The 17744-nt window shown below is 44.2% G+C and overlaps 1 protein-coding gene across 2 annotated transcripts in view; it reads right to left on the reverse strand.

Annotated features, from left to right (window-relative positions):
• The window catches only part of LOC120026766 (pre-B-cell leukemia transcription factor-interacting protein 1-like), a 33037-nt gene continuing 15293 nt past the window's right edge, over nucleotides 1-17744 (reverse strand). Inside the window, exons 3-10 of one of the 2 annotated variants that reach the window (XM_038971485.1) lie at nucleotides 14418-14499; nucleotides 14192-14265; nucleotides 13395-14004; nucleotides 12458-12667; nucleotides 4851-4888; nucleotides 3818-3910; nucleotides 2324-2504; nucleotides 1-1131 (exon numbers count right to left, since the gene is read on the reverse strand). In XM_038971485.1, coding sequence (XP_038827413.1) covers nucleotides 17-1131; nucleotides 2324-2504; nucleotides 3818-3910; nucleotides 4851-4888; nucleotides 12458-12667; nucleotides 13395-14004; nucleotides 14192-14265; nucleotides 14418-14499 — 2403 coding nt within the window. In that variant the 3' untranslated portion in view covers nucleotides 1-16. Of the gene's footprint in view, nucleotides 1132-2323; nucleotides 2505-3817; nucleotides 3911-4850; nucleotides 4889-12457; nucleotides 12668-13394; nucleotides 14005-14182; nucleotides 14266-14417; nucleotides 14500-17744 lie in introns of both variants that reach the window. The other variant, XM_038971484.1, reaches the window with a different exon arrangement.

The raw sequence follows: 17744 nt of genomic DNA on the forward strand, positions 1-17744 counted from the left end.
TCTGGTTTATTTCTATCTATGCAGTGGCTGCAAACTTCCACAAAGCTTCTCGCTCAAACTCCTCCATCGCCTCCTCCAGGGCTTCATCATCCTGCCCATCAACCTCCAAAATGTCTGCCATGTCCTCTAAAATGTCCGCCACATCTTCAGCGAAGTCACTGAAGAGAACTTTGTCATGGACGAACACACCGTCTTGAAAAAACATGCCGACCAACTTCTGAATCTCGGCTTTGCTGTCCGGCGTAGCCCTCTCCAGCTTGCTCAGGTAGCCGTCTAATAACTCCTCAAATTCAGACAGTTCCACAGGAAAGAGCCCTTCCTGGCTAGCGCAGTCCTCAACACCTCTACAGCCCGCCAGGGGGCGAACGTTGCGTCCAAGTTTCTCCTCCTGGTGCTTCCAGAAGCTGGTGTGGTCATACTGGTGGGTCTGGTGGTGGTGGTGATGTTGCTGCTGATGGTTGGAGTCGTGTTGATGGTGATGATTGGACTCTTTCTTGTAGTCTTTCCTGGACTGCCAGGGCCTCTCCTGCTTTCTTTTATCCCTGTCCACCCTGCGCTCATTCTTCTTTCTCTCCCACTCATCCTGGGATTTCCTCCAGGCCTCTTTATGAGAGTTTTGTTTGTTTGCCTTCCAGTCCTTGTCCTTCCTCTTGTCTTTCTCTTTGCATCCACCCTCATTCTTGTCTTTGTTGTCTTTGCAGTGTTTCCAGTCTTTCTCTCCCTTCCACTCCTTCTTCTCCTTTTTCCAGTGGTCTTTGCTGTTGTCCTTGGCTTTCTTCCCGTCCCTCTTGTTCCCGCTCTCCCTTGGCTTCTTCTTGCCCTCAATCCTGTTCCCCATCTTCTCCACCTGCTCACTGAGCCTCTTCTGGATCTCAGCCAGGCTCTCCCTCACCGTCTTCTGGTACCCACCATCCTTCTTATACCCACCATCCTTCTTCATCCCCTCCAGTCTCTTTCTGCTTTCCTCCAAAAGCACCTTCTGCTTCTGAAGCTCTTCCTTCACCCTGGCCCCCTCTCTCGGATCCCTCCTTCTTTCGGGCCCTGCTGTGGTGCTACTCTGGTTGCTAATCCCAGGTTGGCCAGTAGGGGGTGGAGTTGGGCTTGAGGGAGGTGGGGGTGTTTCCTTGTTGGCTGAGGTAGACATATCAGAACAAAAATCAGTGAGTTACCGGTAGCTAACTCCGTTCCTTACATATGTGGGCATTCAAACAAGGCTGCAATGAAAACTAATGGGACTATAGCGAATGTTGGCATCAAAATCCGGGGTGTGAACTAAGTTTGGATTCAGCATTGATTGACATGGTAATGGACCAATACTATTGGAGAAAAGTTGAAAAAAACGGACCCCTCTGACGCTGTACGTTAAAGTGTGACGTGTCACGACGTAACTTACAGCAGCATAATGCAACTCATTCTGTGTCATACAGCCTCTCTCCACCAGGTGTAGCGCTTCTCTCACAGATTAAAGACAAGAAATGATCAATGGTGAGTGTAAAGTTAATTACTCGTGAATTCATCAATAGTTAATTCAATCAATTGTTAATTTTTCACGTTAACACTGCGAACCGTCATGACTCAAAAACCATGACACCCAGTTTAATTGTGAAGATAAATTTAGCGCCGCCCTAAAAACCCTATTCAAATGACACAAACCTTCAAATAGGTATGTAATGAGACATTATATAAACTCTTTATATAGTGTTTTATTTACATTTTAGAGGTGATAAGTTGGACAAATCTTGTGGAAAAAGCCGGTTCCCCACACGACATATCTCCCCCCTTTCACTATGACGCAGTAGCTTTCGCTTCCCCACCCGGAAAGGGGATAAATTGTGCTTTACAATGGTATTCATATTACAGTTGACCTGGAAGTATTACATTTTTTGGGGGCGCTAAAATAAAGGTCAAATGTACAGAACAGCGCAATGTACAAAAGTGCATTAGTTACAGTTCCAGCATTCAGCTGCCATACCAGAGAATTATGTTACATGCATGTTAAAAAAGAGATTCACAACAGTAATTAAACCTCCGCTGAACCATACAGTTCACTTTGATCAGGGTTGGGGTAAAATAAAATTGAAGGCAGTCAATTTAGGAATTGATTTGAATAAAACATTTTTACAACTTTTGAAATAAATTGCTTCTAGTTTTCAGTTGATTTAGAAGTCATTGGAATGTCAGTTCACTTCCTGAATGAACTGCGTTATTCAAATTAACCAAAATACTGACATATTTATAGATTATCAAACAAATGATGGATATTATCAACGGAAGAAAGACTAATGAATAACAATGTGTTCACAGTGAAATGAAAATACTGTACCTTCTGTGATTTGGGACAGTTCGGTCACTCTAGCCCTCAGCGTTTCCAGCTCCTCCTTCAGGCCAGGCAGGGATGACAGCTCTTCTTTCATATCATTTTCTTGCTCCAGATCTCCTTTTCCGTTTTCATTACCCTTTGCGGATCCTGCATTTAGGACGGAGTCAAGTTCCTCTTTATGGGCCTGTAACAGAGAGGGGAAAATGTTGCTTTATTTCTAGGAAGGTAGGACATAATAATAAATAAAGATTCTAAAATGATATTAATGTAAAATAATTAGGCTGTGGATCAGACTTTTTCAGGATGTCCAAAGATCCTGAGCTTTACGAAGCTCCGGCGCATGTGTATATTCTCTACTTTATGCGCAGAGAACAGGCTACTCAGGCGAAAGGTGCTCGTTTCATAAAGTTAGATCAAAACTGAATCAATGTCTGCAAGATCACATAATGGTCACAGTATTCAAGGGTGAGGCAGGATTTGCCCTTTGGCGAGTGAGAATTAGCCATCATAAAAGCTAACACTGCCATTTCTTATTTTTCCACTGACCTAGTCATCCAGATCAGGGAAACAATCTGTTGGTACAGCACATCTTAGTCATCGAGCCTCAAAGTCTTTGCATGGGCCCTACAGGCGCCGAGGCACTTGACTAAAGAGTTGATTCCCAATATAAAAAGACTGAAGTCTGTATTGCATTCATGATCTTGAATGGTCATTTGTCAGCTCTCAACTGGTCTCATCTCAGTTTTCAAATCATTAACACATTTACAGTTGCGTTACACCTCAGGTCCTCTGCACTGCAGGACGAAACAGAACTCCCTGTTGCAATGACGTCTGCAGATGATTACTAGATACAGAGCCTATACTTTTGAAAAATGTTGCATTACGAAGTGGGATTGAAATAGGTTGAATTGTAATTTGTCAAGTTCCTCTTTATGGGCCTGTAACAGAGAGGGGAAAACGTTGCTTTATTCTTAGTAAGGTAGGATCTTTTAGTCCAAAGATCCGGAGCTTCCCTAAGCTTCTGCGCATGACAAGCATTTCGCTACATTCGCATTAACATCTGCTAACCATGTGTATGTGACCAATAAAATTTGCGCGTGTGTATATTCTCTACGAGCAGAGAACAGGCTGCTCAGGTGAATGGTGCTCGTTAAATACTGAATCAATGTCTGCAAGATCACATAATGATCAAAGTATTCTACAAAACAGAACCAAATATAATAGTAATGATTTATTCTGTTATGTGGAATACTGTCATCATTATGCGATCTTGCAGACATTGATTCAGCTTTGATCCAACTTTATTAAAACGAGCACCATTCACCTGAGTAGCCTGTTCTCGCCCCGTAAAGTAGAGAATATACACACGCGCAGAACGTGATCCACATATGCGCAGAAGCGTCGGAAGCTCCGGATCTTCTAGTCCAGCAGACTGGAGATCCTGAAAAAGTCAGATCCACAGCCATTCCGAAATAATTATATGGTTCATGGGCTGACCTGGAGTTGTGTTTCTAACTGGGAGATTTGCAGATTTTCTTGTGCCAGTTTATCCAAAAGCTCCTTCATCTCCTGAGGATCGTTTAGCCAGTCCTGTCCAGCAGAATACAAATCACAGACAATCAACACAGCATTATATACACTACTGTTCAAAAGTTTAGGGTCACTTAGAAATGTCCTTGTTTTTAAATGAAGCGGCAATTTTTTTGTCCATTAAAATAACACATTGATCAGAAATACAGTGTAGACATTGTTGATGTTGTAAATGACTATTGTAGCTGGAAACGGCTGATTTTAAATGGAATATCTACATAGGCGTACAGAGGCCCATTATCAGCAACCGTCACTCCTGTGTTCCAGTGGCACGCTGCGTTAGCTAATCCAAGTTAATCATTTTAAAAAGGCTAATTGATCATTAGAAAACCCTTTTGCAATTATGTTAGCACAGCTGAAAACTGTTGTCCTGATTAAAGAAGCAATAAAACTGGCCTTCTTTAGGCTAGTTGAGTATCTGGAGCATCAGCATTTGTGGGTTCGATTACAGGCTCAAAATGGCCAGAAACAAAGTACTTTCTTCTGAAACTCATCAGTCTATTCTTGTTCTGAGAAATGAAGGCTACTCCATGTGAGAAATTGCCAAGAAACTGAAGATCTCGTACAACGCTGTATACTACTCCCTTCACAGAACAGCGCAAACTGTCTCTAACCAGAATAGAAAGAGTGGGAAGGTCCCGGGGCACAAATGAGCAAGAGGACAAGTACATTCGAGTGTCTAGTTTGACAAACAGACGCCTCACAAGTCCTCAACTGGCAGCTTCATTAAATAGTACCCGCAAAACACCAGTCTCAATGTCAACAGTGAAGAGGCGACTCCGGGATAATGGCATTCTAAGCAGCATTCCGGGGCATGCCCCTTTTATATCATTCGATTACACATTCTTATCTCTAAGTTTGTCCAGTTCCTTTAACTTCCATCCCTATACAACATTGTTGAAAGTGACGATGAACGAGAAGGTAGGATAGAGCAACAGACCTGGTTTTGTTCTTTCCCACTCAGCTCATCCGAGTCATCTGTCAAAAAATAAACAAAATACATCAAACCACATTTTCCAAACTTATGTAACGTATATCAACACACCTGCATATGTTTGATCATCCAAAAGGCAAAGCCCATTTTTAACTACTCTACCAGAGCATAACATTGTTGGGAAGTTATTTGGTCATTGGCACAATCTCTGACTATTTGCATGCCTGACCAAACATCAAATGTTATTTGTCACATGCGCCGAATGAAACAGGTGTAGACCTTGATGTGAAATGCTTACTTACAAGCCCTTAACCAACAAATGCAGTTTAGAAAATATTTATTAAATAAAGTAAAAAAAGAACAAAATATCAAGGCTATATATATTTTTTATTTATTTAACCAGGTAGGCCAGTTGAGAACAAGTTCTCATTTACAACTGCGACCTGGCCAAGATAAAGCAAAACAGTGTGACACAAAACAACAACACAGAGTTACACATGGAATAAACAAATGTACAGTCAATAACACAATAGAAAAGTCTATATACAGTGTGTGCAAATGAGGTAAGATTAGGGAGGTAAGGCAATAAATAGGCCGTATTGGCAAAGTAATTACAATTTAGCAATTAAACACTGGAGTGATAGATGTGCTGCTGATGATGTGCAAGTAGAAATACTGGTGTGCAAAAGAGCAAAAATGTAAATAAAAACAATATGGGGATGAGGTAGATAGTTGGATGGGCTATTTACAGATGGGCTGTGTACAGCTGCAGCGATCAGTAAGCTGCTCAGATAGCTAAGGCTTAAAGTTAGTGAGGGAGATATAAGTCTCCAACTTCAGCGATTTTTGCAATTCGTTCCAGTCATTGGCAGCAGAGAACTGGAAGGAAAGGAGGCCAAAGCAGGTGTTGGCTTTGGGGATGACCAGTGAGATATACCTGCTGGAGCACGTGCTACGGGTGTTGCTATGGTGACCAGTGAGCTGAGATAAGGCAGGGCTTTACCTATCAAAGACTTATAGATGACCTGGAGCCAGTGGGTCTGGCAACGAATATGTAGCGAGGGCCAGCCGACGAGAGCATACAGGTCGCAGTGGTGGGTGGTATATGGGGCTTTGGTGACAAAACGGATGGCACTATGATAGACTGCACACAGTTTACAGAGTGTTGGAGGCTATTTTGTAAATGACATCGCCGAAGTCGAGGATCGGTAGGATAGTCAGTTTTAAGAGGGTATGTTTGGCAGCGTGAGTGAAGGAGGCTTTATTGCGAAATAGGAAGCCGATTCTAGATTTAATTTTGGATAAGAGATGTTCAAAATGAGTCTGGAAGGAGAGTTTACAGTCTAGCCAGACACCTAGAATATGTGGACAACTACAAATACCTAAGTCAGAACCGTCCAGAGTAGTGATGCTAGTCGGGTGGGCGGGTGCGGGCAGCGAATGGTTGAAAAGCATGCATTTGGTTTTACTAGCGTTTAAGAGCAGTTGGAGGCCACGGAAGGAGTGTTGTATGGCATTGAAGCTCGTTTTGGAGGTTAGTTAACACAGTGTCCAAAGAAGGGCCAGATGTATACAGAATGGTGTCGTCTGCGTAGGGGTGGATCAGGGAATCACCCGCAGCAAGAGCCGACATCGTTGATATATACACAGAGAAAAGAGTCGGGCCGAGAATTGAACCCTGTGGCACCCGCATAGAGACTGACAGAGGTCCGGACAACAGGCCCTCCGATTTGACACACTGAACTATGTCTGAGAAGTAGTTGGTGAACCAGGCGAGGCAGTCATTTGAGAAACCAAGGCTGTTGAGTCTGCCGATAAGAATACGGTGATTGACAGAGTCGAAAGCCTTGGCCAGGTCGATGAAGATGGCTGCACAGTACTGTCTTTTATCGATGGCGGTTATGATATCGTTTAGTACCTTGAGCGTGGCTGAGTTGCACCCGTGACCAGCTCGAAAACCGGATTACACAGCGGAGAAAGTACGGTGGGATTCGAAATGGTCAGTGATCTGTTTATTAACTTGGCTTCTGAAGACTTTAGAAAGGCAGGGCAGGGTGGATATAGGTCTATAACAGTTTGGGTCTAGAGTGTCACCCACTTTGAAGAGGGGGATGACCGCGGCAGCTTTCCAATCTTTAGGGATCTCGGACGATACGAAAGAGAGGTTGAACAGACTGATAATAGGGGTTGCAACAATGGCAGCGGATAATTTTAGAAAGAGAGGGTCCAGATTGTCTAGCCCAGCTGATATGTACGGGTCCAGGTTTTGCAGCTCTTTCAGAACATCTGCTATCTGTATTTGGGTGAAGGAGAAGCTGGGGAGGCTTGGGCAAGTAGCTGCGGGGGGTGCGGAGCTGTTGGCCGGGGTTGGGGTAGCCAGGAGGATAGCATGGCCAGCCGTAGAGAAATGCATATTGAAATTCTCAATTATCGTGGATTTATCGGTGGTGACAGTGTTACCTAGTCTTAGTGCAGTGGGCAGCTGGGAGGAGGTGCTCTTATTCTCCATGGACTTTACAGTGTCCCAAAAGTTTTTAGAGTTAGAGCTACAGGACGCAAATTTCTGTTTGAAAAAGCTAGCCTTTGCTTTCCTGACTGACTGCGTGTATTGGTTCCCGACTTCCTTGAAAAGTTGTATATCGCGGGAACTATTCGATGTTAGTGCAGTCCGCCACAGGATATTTTTGTGCTGGTCGAAGGCAGTCAGGTCTGGAGTGAACCAAGGGCTATATCTGTTCTTAGTTCTACATTTTTTGCTTATTTAAGATGGTGAGGAAATTACATTGACTCGGTACTCGTACTCCTCGTATATAGCCTCGTTATTGTTTTTATTTTGGTAGTACTTCCTTTTTTATTTAGCAAATACTTTTTAGCTCTGCACTTTTGGGAATGGGCTCAGAAGTAAGCATTTCACTGTAAAGTCCACATCTGTTGTATTCGACGCGTGTGACCAATAAAATTTGATTTGATTTAGTCGTTGCATAAGTATTCATCCACTTTGTTTAGGCACGCCTAAATTACTTCAGAAGTAACATTTGGCTTAACAAATCACATACCGGTACGTTATATGGAATCTCTCTGTGTGAAATAGGGGTTTTCATGATTTTTGAATGACTACCCCTTACTCTGTCCATCTTTAAAAAAAGGTCCCTCAGGCAAGTATTGAATTTCAAGCACAGATTAAACTACAAAAGACCAGGGAGATTTTCAAAAGCCTCATAAAGAAGGGCAGTGATTGGTAGATGGGTAACAATAACAAATCAGACATCAAATATATACAGTACCAGTCAAAAGTTGACACACCTACTCATTCCAGGGATTCTTTATTTTTACAATTGTTCTACATTGTAGAATAGTGAAGACATCAAAACTATTAAATAACACATATGGAATCATGTAGTCACCAAAAGAGTCTTCAAAGTAGCCACCCTATGCCTTGACAGCTTTGCACACTCTTGGCATTCTTTCAACCAGCTTCATGAGGTAGTCACCTGGAATGCATTTCAATTAACAGGTGTGCCTTGTTAAAAGTGAATGTGTAATTTCTTTCCTTCTTAACGTGTTTGAGCCAATCAGTTGTGTTGTGACAAGGTAGGGGTGGTATACAGAAGATGGTCTTTTACCAAATAGGTCTAAGTCCATATTATGGCAAAAACAGCTCAAATAAGCAAAGAGAAACAGTCCATCATTACTTTAAAACATGAAGGTCAGTCAATCTGGAAAATGTCAAGAACTTTGGAAGATTTTTCAAGTGCAGTTGCAAAAACCATCAAGTGCTATGATGAAACTGGCTCTCACGAGGACCGCCACAGGAAGGGAAGACCTTGAGATATCCTCTGCAGCAGAGGATAAGTTCATTAGAATTACCAGCCTCAAAAATTGCAGCTCAAATAAATGCTTCAGAGTTCAAGCAACAGACATCTTAACATCACTGACACTGTCTGTGATTTATTTAGAATTCAAGGCACACTTAACCAGCATGGCTACCACAGAATTCTGCAGCGAAAAGCCTTCCCATCTGGTTTGCGCTTAGTGGGACTATCATTTGTCCCAACACACCTCCAGGCTGTGTACGGGCTATTTGACCAAGAAGGAGAGTGATGTAGTGCTGCAGATGACCTGGCCTCCACAATCACCCGACCTCAATCCAATCGAGATGGTTTGGGATGAGTTGGACCGCAGAGTGGAAAAAGCAGCCAAAATTTCAGCCTATGTGCTAACTCCTCCAAGACTGTTGGAAAAGCATTCCAGGTGAAGCTGGTTGAGAGAATGCCAAGAGTGTGCAAAGCTATCAAGGCAAAGGGTGTTTACTTTGAAGACCACCTGGGTTTACGGACATTCAATCTCTCCCTATCCCAGTCCGCCATCCCCACATGCTTCAAGATGCCCATCATTGTTCCTTTACCCAAGAAAGCAAAGTTAACGGAACTAAATGACTATCGCCCTGTAGCACTCACTTCTGTCATCATGAAGTGCTTTGAGAGACTAGTCAAGGTGGATCATATCACCTCCACCTTACCTGACACCCTAGACCCACTTCAATTTGCGTACTGCCCCAATAGGTCCACAGCCGCTGCAAATCGCAATGCACACTAACCTATCACATATGGACAAGAGGAATACCTACATAAGAATGCTTTTCATTGACTATAGTTCAGCTTTCAACACCATAGTACTCTCCAAGCTCATCATTACGCTCAGGGCCTTGTATCTGAACCCCGCCCTCTGCAACTGGGTCCTGGACTGATGCCCCCAGGTGATGAAGGTAGGAAACAACACCTCCACTACGCTGATCCTCAACACAGGTGCCACACAAGGGTCTGTGCTCAGCCCCCTCCTGTACCCCCTGTTCACCCATGACTGCGTTGCCACGCACGCCTCCAACTCAATCATCAAGTTTACAGACAACACAACAGTAGTAGGCCTGATTACCAACAATGACTAAACAGCCTACAGGGAGGTGGGTGAGGGCCCTGGCAGAGTGGTGGCAGGAAATGAACCTCTCCCTCAACATCAACAAAAGGAGCTGATCGTGGACTTGAGGAGATAGCAGAGGGAGCATGCCCCTAATCCACATCAACGGGACCACAGTGGAGAAGTTGAAAAGCTTCAAGTTCCTCGGCTTACACATCACTGACAATCTGAAATGGTCCACCCACACAGACAGTGTGGTGAAGGCACAACAGCGCCTCTTCAACCTCAGGAGGCTGAAGAAATTTGGCTTGGCTCCTAAGACCCTCACCAACTTTTACAAATGCACAATTGAGAGCATCCTGTCGGGCTGTATCACCACCTAGTACGGCAAATGGACCGCCCGCAAATGCAGGGCTCTACAGAGGGTGGTGCGGTCTGCCCAAAGCATCACCGGGGGCACACTGCCTGCCCTCCAGGACACCTACAGCCCCCGATTTCACAGGAAGGCCAAAAAGATCATCAAGGACATCAACCACCCAAGCCACGGCCTGTTCCCCCGCTGTCATCCAGAAGGCAAGGTCAGTACAGGTGCATCAAAGCTGGAACCGAGAGACTGAGACAAAGCTTCTATCTCAAGGCCATCACTAGCTGGCTACCACCGGTTACTAAACCCTGCTCCTTAGAGACTGCTGCCCTATGTACATAGACATGGAATCACTAGTCACTTTATTAATGTTTACATACGGTTTTACTCATTTCATATGTATATACTGTATTTTGGTCAATGCCACTCCAACATTGCTCATCCTAATATTTAAATATTTCTTAATTCCATTATTTTACTGTGTGTATTGTTGTGAACTGTTAGTTACTACTGCACTGTTGGAACTAGGAATACAAGCATTTCGCTACACCCACAATAACATCTGCTAAATATGTGTATGTGACCAATACAATTTGATTTATATTAGGTTTGTTTTTTGATATACACTTTGACAGAGTATTTTGTGTAGATCATTGACAATTTTTTTTAAATCCAACTTAGTAACACAAAATGTGAAGAAATCCAAGGGGGCTGTAGACTTTAGGCATTACAGTGCATTAGGAAAGTAGTCAGATCCATTGACTTTTCCCACATTTTGTTACGTAACAGTCTTATTCTAAAATGGATTCAATTGTTTTTCCCCCCCACTCAATCTACACACAATACCCCATAATGACAAAGAAAAAAAATGGGTCATTTTTTGGGACAAATTTATAAAAACAATTTTATTTTAATTAAATTACATTTACATAACTATTCAGACCCTTTACTCAGTACTTTGTTTATCACACCGTTGGCAGTGACAACAGCCTCAAGTCTTCTTGGGTATGACGCTACAAGCTTGGCACACCTGTATTTGGGGAGTTTCTCCCACTCTTCTTTGCAGATCCTCTCAAGCTCTGTCAGGTTGGATGGGGAGCATCGCTGCACAGCTATTTTCAGGTCTCTCCAGAGATGTTCGATCGGGTTCAAGTCCGGGCTCTGGCTGGGCCACTCAAGGACATTCAGACTTGTCCCGAAGCCACTCCTGCGTTGTCTTGGCTGTGTGGTTAGGGTCATTGTCCTGTTGGAAAGTGAACCTTCACCCTAGTCTGAGGTCCTGAACGCTCTGGAGCAGGTTTTCATCAAGGATCTCTCTGTACTTTGCTCCGTTCATCTTTCCCTCGATCCTGACTAGTCTCCCAGTCCCTGCAGCTGTAAAACATACCCACAGCATGATCCTGCCACCACCATGCTTCACCGAAGGGATGGTGCCAGGTTTCCTCCAGATGTGACGCTTGGCATTCAGGCCAAAGGGTTCAATCTTGGTTTCATCAGACCAGAGAATCTTGTTTCTCATGGTCAGTCCTTAGGCAAACTCCAAGACGGCTGCCATGTGCCTTTTATTGAGGAATGGCTTCCGTCTGGCCACTACTATAAAGGCCTGAATGGTGAAGTGCTGCAGAAATGATTATCTTTCTGGAAGGTTCTCCCATCTCCATAGAGGAACTCTGGAGCGCTTTCAGAGTTACCTTCGGGTTCTTGGTCACATCTCTAACCAAGGCCGTTCTCCCCCCATTGCTCAGTTTGGCCGGGCGGCCAGCTCTAGGAGGAGTCTTGGTGGTTTCAAACTTCTTCCATTTAAGAATGATGTTGGCCACTGTGTTCTTGGGGACCTTCAATGCTGCAGAAAGTGTTTGGTACCCTTCCCCAGATCTATGACTCGACTCAATCCTGTCTCGGAGCTCTACAGACAATTCCTTCGACCTCATGCCTTGGTTTTTGCTCTGACTTGCACTGTCAACTGTGGGACCTTATATAGACAGGTGCGTGCCTTTCCAAATCATGTCCAATCAATTGAATTGACCACAGATGGACACCAATCAAGTTGTAGAAACATCTCAAGGATGATCAATGAAAACAGGATGCACCTGAGCTCGATTTCAAGTCTCATAGCAAAGGGTCTGAATATTTATGTAAATAAGGTATCTGTTTTTTTACGTGTGGAAAAAGTCAAGGGGTCTGAATACTTCCGAATGCATTAGGTCATAGATTTTATCATGAGAATGAAATTGACGCATTGTTCAGTCTGTGTGTGTATTAAAAAATGTCCATTCCATAAGAAAAGAAATGGAAAAAGATTACACTAGCAAAATCTGGTTAAGGTTGAACTCACCGGAGAGGAAGAGGGACCCTAGACAGAGCAGGACAAGGCCACACACAATGCATGTGTTCATAGAGAAGCCCTTCTCTTTCCTCTCTGCCATTTTGAACTCCACCTCTTCATCTTCCGATGCCATTTCTGGTGCCACATATCTCCTCCTCAGAGCAACTCCTTCCTCAGAACTCGTGTCAGCTCTTCCAAAGTCAAAGCTACTGGGAGATTCTAGCAGAGGGACAGACGAGAAGAACAGAAAGATCGATGATAAGCTAAATTAAACAAAATCATCCACTAAAGCTATTGAAAATGTTATACAAAAGTGTTAGATGGTAGAATGCTCTGAATGTAGATATATCTTGTGTGTAATTCTAACGCAAATTTTGTTTTTGTAACTGTTCGTTGAGTGTTAACACCCATGTGTTTTTTGAATTTGGATGAGCTGGAGTCGGATGGAGGCTCGGATACTGAGCCTGAAATCGACTATGGCAATGACAATGTGGGGTCTTCATCTGATTCTGATGTTGATTTTCTTTCACATGTCTGTTTTGCATTATTTATCAACCATTGGTGTTTATGGCAAATTCTTTAACTGGATAGGATTCTATTACTCATCAAATGTACAAATAAAACGTGTTGCAGTAGACCTTTGTAGAATAATACAGAACATATTCGTACGTGCATGTTATGTACTTCAAAATATACAAATATTCAATATAAACTAAATATTCTTAAAACATAACTACATTCAATCAAATTATTATTTTGTACAATGGTATTTATTCAGTTTGATTACAACCCAGTAGGGGAATCTGATGCGTAGACTAAAGGGGACACCAGACAACATTCTTTATCAGGTACTTGTAGGATGAAAAACCATGATGTTCTAGTGTTAATTGTATGCCATATCTCAGAAAATGTTTTCTGATTTCCAACCTAGTGTATAAATCCATACCGTCTTCCTTTGGTATATCAGTCACTTTTTCAGGCAATTCAGTCTCCTCCTTTTCCACTGCTGGCTCTTCTGCTGACTCCTCTGAACCAATGGTCTCTGGAGGAGGACCATCAGGGGCTGGGCTTTCTGGAGCAGCATGGGGTTCTGGGGCAGGGCTTAGAGGCTCCTCAGAGCTCTCTGGGAGGGGGCCAATATCAGTGACAATGTCAGATTGGGAGCCCGTTGGGGTGACAGAGTCTGTGTGAATGCTTATGTCAGATTCGGCACTAGTTTCTAGGGCAAGACTCTCAGGTACAGGGCCTGGAACAGTGTGGGTAACAAGGTTGGAGCTCTCAGGGACAGGGCTTAACTCAGGCTCAACCTCTGGGGGTGGTTCTGTGAAGGGAACATTCAGTGGCACAACCAGGTCGACATGAGTGACAAAGGGCATGGCTGCGAGTTGCTCATTGTCAGTGGGGGAGCTGGTTACCATATCATGGATGATGGGGGGTTCAGGCTGACTCGCCAGGTCAGGGTCAAGGGGCGCATGGCTAGACGGGGATGGGCTTAACAGGGTAGGGATGGAAGGGACAGGGCCCTCGCAGATATCAGGAGTCGTTTCCTGGCAAACCTGGGAATCAGAGGAGAATAAAAAGCACAAACCCTTTATAGTAATTGGTAATAACGAGTTATAACCATAGACATCCTATGCCATATAACACAAGACACCATTTTGAACGTTGTATGATGAAAGATCATGCTGTGAGAACGATACCCTCAGAAAGCAAATGTGTTCATCAGGGACTCACAGTACAGACCTGTTGGCCCTCCTCTGACAGAACTGTTTGTATTGGAGTCTCCGGGTCACTTGGCTTAGACTCCACAGTGGCCCCTGGAACAGCATCCAACAAAACATTAATAACATAACATGAATAACATCCACACAACTTCATTAGGCAACATCCCATATATTTGGACAATAAGAGAATAATCCACACAGAATGCATAGAGAAACAGTATCAGTGGAAGATTGAGATCAGGTACCTGTGACTTCCTCTGACAGACTAGGGACATCACAAAGACTCTCAGTCCCATCATCCACTGGACCCACGCTCTCAGCAGCTTCCTGAGGGACATAGGGTTCTCATGGTCAACTCAACCTTTGTCTATTCACCTCACCATTCATTCATTCATTCACACTGCCACTGATACAGAATATGTGGGTAAAGTGGAAATGTAATTTAAAACTCACAGCATTGAATCAAATGCTGTGTTGAGGTGATCAGCCTATTCTTTTGTCATAACATTTGGCAAGGTGTCAGCACCAGACCTCAATTTCAAATACTTTGAGCATTTGCTTGAGTATGCCTGGAGCAGGGTTGCCATGGCCACGGTTTTCCACAAATTGGGCTACTTTGAAAAACAATGTCGTGGGTGAAATTGTATTGGTTGGGGTTTTTTTGGGCTACTTCTAAGTTGCACTGCAGCCGCTATGACATTTATCTTTAAAGGCAGTGAGGCAGGCTGTTGCTGTGTCTGGGTGGGCCTGATGGGGAGGGCTTGGAGGGATGTCCGAGAGTGTGTTGAGAGCGCTGCAACAGGCAGCCGAGTCCACTAGTCGCGTGAGTGAGGACAGAGCAGAACGCGTGCAATCGTGACAACTTCTTACCAGTTGTAGGACATTTAGATTGTCCTTACGGAGACCTCTTTTTTTACCAATCCTTTTTCCATAAAACATTAACAACCTAGAACTGATGCGCATCAAGAAATAACAGCGACAAAGCACTGGAAAACGACTATGGGCGCATTAGATACATTTGCTCGGAGGTGGGTTCAATTCCATTCCAATGTCGACTTTGCTTATAAGCCGTGTCAAGCGAAGTGTTTTACCCATGCTCAGTTCTAGGGTCTCGAGGGGCTGGCCATTTGAAATGGAAGTTATGAAACTCCCTTGCGTGCTTCTGTTATGGGAGGAAAAAGTCCTCAATGAAACTGACATTAAAATGTGGAGAATGATACATTTGCATCTGTAGCCTATTCATTTATATGCCATTGTGGGCTACTGGAGCCTATCATTTGATCCAATAAATGTCAAAATGATGCCATTACCTGAGCCATCTCAAATCAATGTGTGCCACTTGTGTAGCCTACTTGGACATGGCAAACAGATTTGAATAGTCTATAACTTCAGTTTATTGTTGTTGTAGCCCTTTGTTTATGGGCAATTATTAATGGCCATGTTTAGTTAATTAAATTGGAAGTCGTCAAAGCTCTATCGCATCTGCCGATCAGTTAGAAAACAATTAGATTGACGTTACAGGTTACAGTTCAAAAAAAATTATAAAACACTGGCTGTTGTTGACAAGCAAATTCAGTTCCTAGCCATATTATTTATATTTGATTAAAATTACAACACCATCCTCAGTAGCCTATACCAGCAGGTTACTGGGCGACAAGCACTTACCTCGAAACCGCCTTGCTATTCATGTTGAATAAATTAAATCTGTCAATTTGAACTAAGCAAGCTGCTAAATCATTCAGCTTATATATTGGCCTAATCGGGGTCTGTAGGGTCTGCAAACAAGCCATTTATAACAGTTTGTATACACCGCAAAAATTGAAATCTAAGTAAGATAAAATACCTTAAATTAAGGCAATATATGCGTGTTTTTTGTCTGACAAGATATGTCTTCTTACCAGGCAGTTATGTTAGAGCATTTCACTTGTTTCAAGCTTTCTTTGTCCTTAATTATTTTAATAAGATATAACTTGTTACTGAGATTGTATTACTGGTTCCGAGTAACTTAATGCTTTAAACTAGAATTATAAAGCTGTTTGTACAAAACAGTACAAAAGTACAAAACTGCTGTGTCAGTCAGAATTTCTTATTTCAAGCATCTTATCCTTTTCATCGCTTCACATATTAAGAACAGATAATGACCACATGGAATTCACTGTTTTATTGTCAATCTTACACACAGCACAGCAATCATGTAGACAAAATACAGTACAGAACAAAGACAGTACACTTTCATATCTGGGGAACACACTATGAGTCATTTGAACTGTTGTACAATTCTATTACATCCCCAAGATGGTATTTGACTTGTACATAAGTTTGGCTCTTGTTGCTAATTGTGTAATATGAGGTAAAATCAACCAGCTTTTCAGCATCCGCTAACTCAGTGGCCTGTGCAAGGTGTGGGACCTCCACTAACTCAGTGGCCTGTGCAAGGTGTGGGACCTCCACTAACTCAGTGGCCTGTGCAAGGTGTGGGACCTCCACTAACTCAGTGGCCTGTGCAAGGTGTGGGACCTCCACTAACTCAGTGGCCTGTGCAAGGTGTGGGACCTCCACTAACTCAGTGGCCTGTGCAAGGTGTGGGACCTCCACTAACTCAGTGGCCTGTGCAAGGTGTGGGACCTCCGCTAACTCAGTGGCCTGTGCAAGGTGTGGGACCTCCACTAACTCAGTGGCCTGTGCAAGGTGTGGGACCTCCACTAACTCAGTGGCCTGTGCAAGGTGTGGGACCTCCGCTAACTCAGTGGCCTGTGCAAGGTGTGGGACCTCCGCTAACTCAGTGGCCTGTGCAAGGTGTGGGACCTCCGCTAACTCAGTGGCCTGTGCAAGGTGTGGGACCTCCACTAACTCAGTGGCCTGTGCAAGGTGTGGGACCTCCACTAACTCAGTGGCCTGTGCAAGGTGTGGGACCTCCACTAACTCAGTGGCCTGTGCAAGGTGTGGGACCTCCGCTAACTCAGTGGCCTGTGCAAGGTGTGGGACCTCCGCTAACTCAGTGGCCTGTGCAAGGTGTGGGACCTCCACTAACTCAGTGGCCTGTGCAAGGTGTGGGACCTCCACTAACTCAGTGGCCTGTGCAAGGTGTGGGACCTCCACTAACTCAGTGGCCTGTGCAAGGTGTGGGACCTCCACTAACTCAGTGGCCTGTGCAAGGTGTGGGACCTCCACTAACTCAGTGGCCTGTGCAAGGTGTGGGACCTCCGCTAACTCAGTGGCCTGTGCAAGGTGTGGGACCTCCACTAACTCAGTGGCCTGTGCAAGGTGTGGGACCTCCGCTAACTCAGTGGCCTGTGCAAGGTGTGGGACCTCCGCTAACTCAGTGGCCTGTGCAAGGTGTGGGACCTCCACTAACTCAGTGGCCTGTGCAAGGTGTGGGACCTCCACTAACTCAGTGGCCTGTGCAAGGTGTGGGACCTCCGCTAACTCAGTGGCCTGTGCAAGGTGTGGGACCTCCGCTAACTCAGTGGCCTGTGCAAGGTGTGGGACCTCCGCTAACTCAGTGGCCTGTGCAAGGTGTGGGACCTCCACTAACTCAGTGGCCTGTGCAAGGTGTGGGACCTCCACTAACT

This window comes from Salvelinus namaycush, chromosome 32 (genome assembly GCF_016432855.1).
Source record: "Salvelinus namaycush isolate Seneca chromosome 32, SaNama_1.0, whole genome shotgun sequence".
Taxonomy (NCBI): domain Eukaryota; kingdom Metazoa; phylum Chordata; class Actinopteri; order Salmoniformes; family Salmonidae; genus Salvelinus; species Salvelinus namaycush.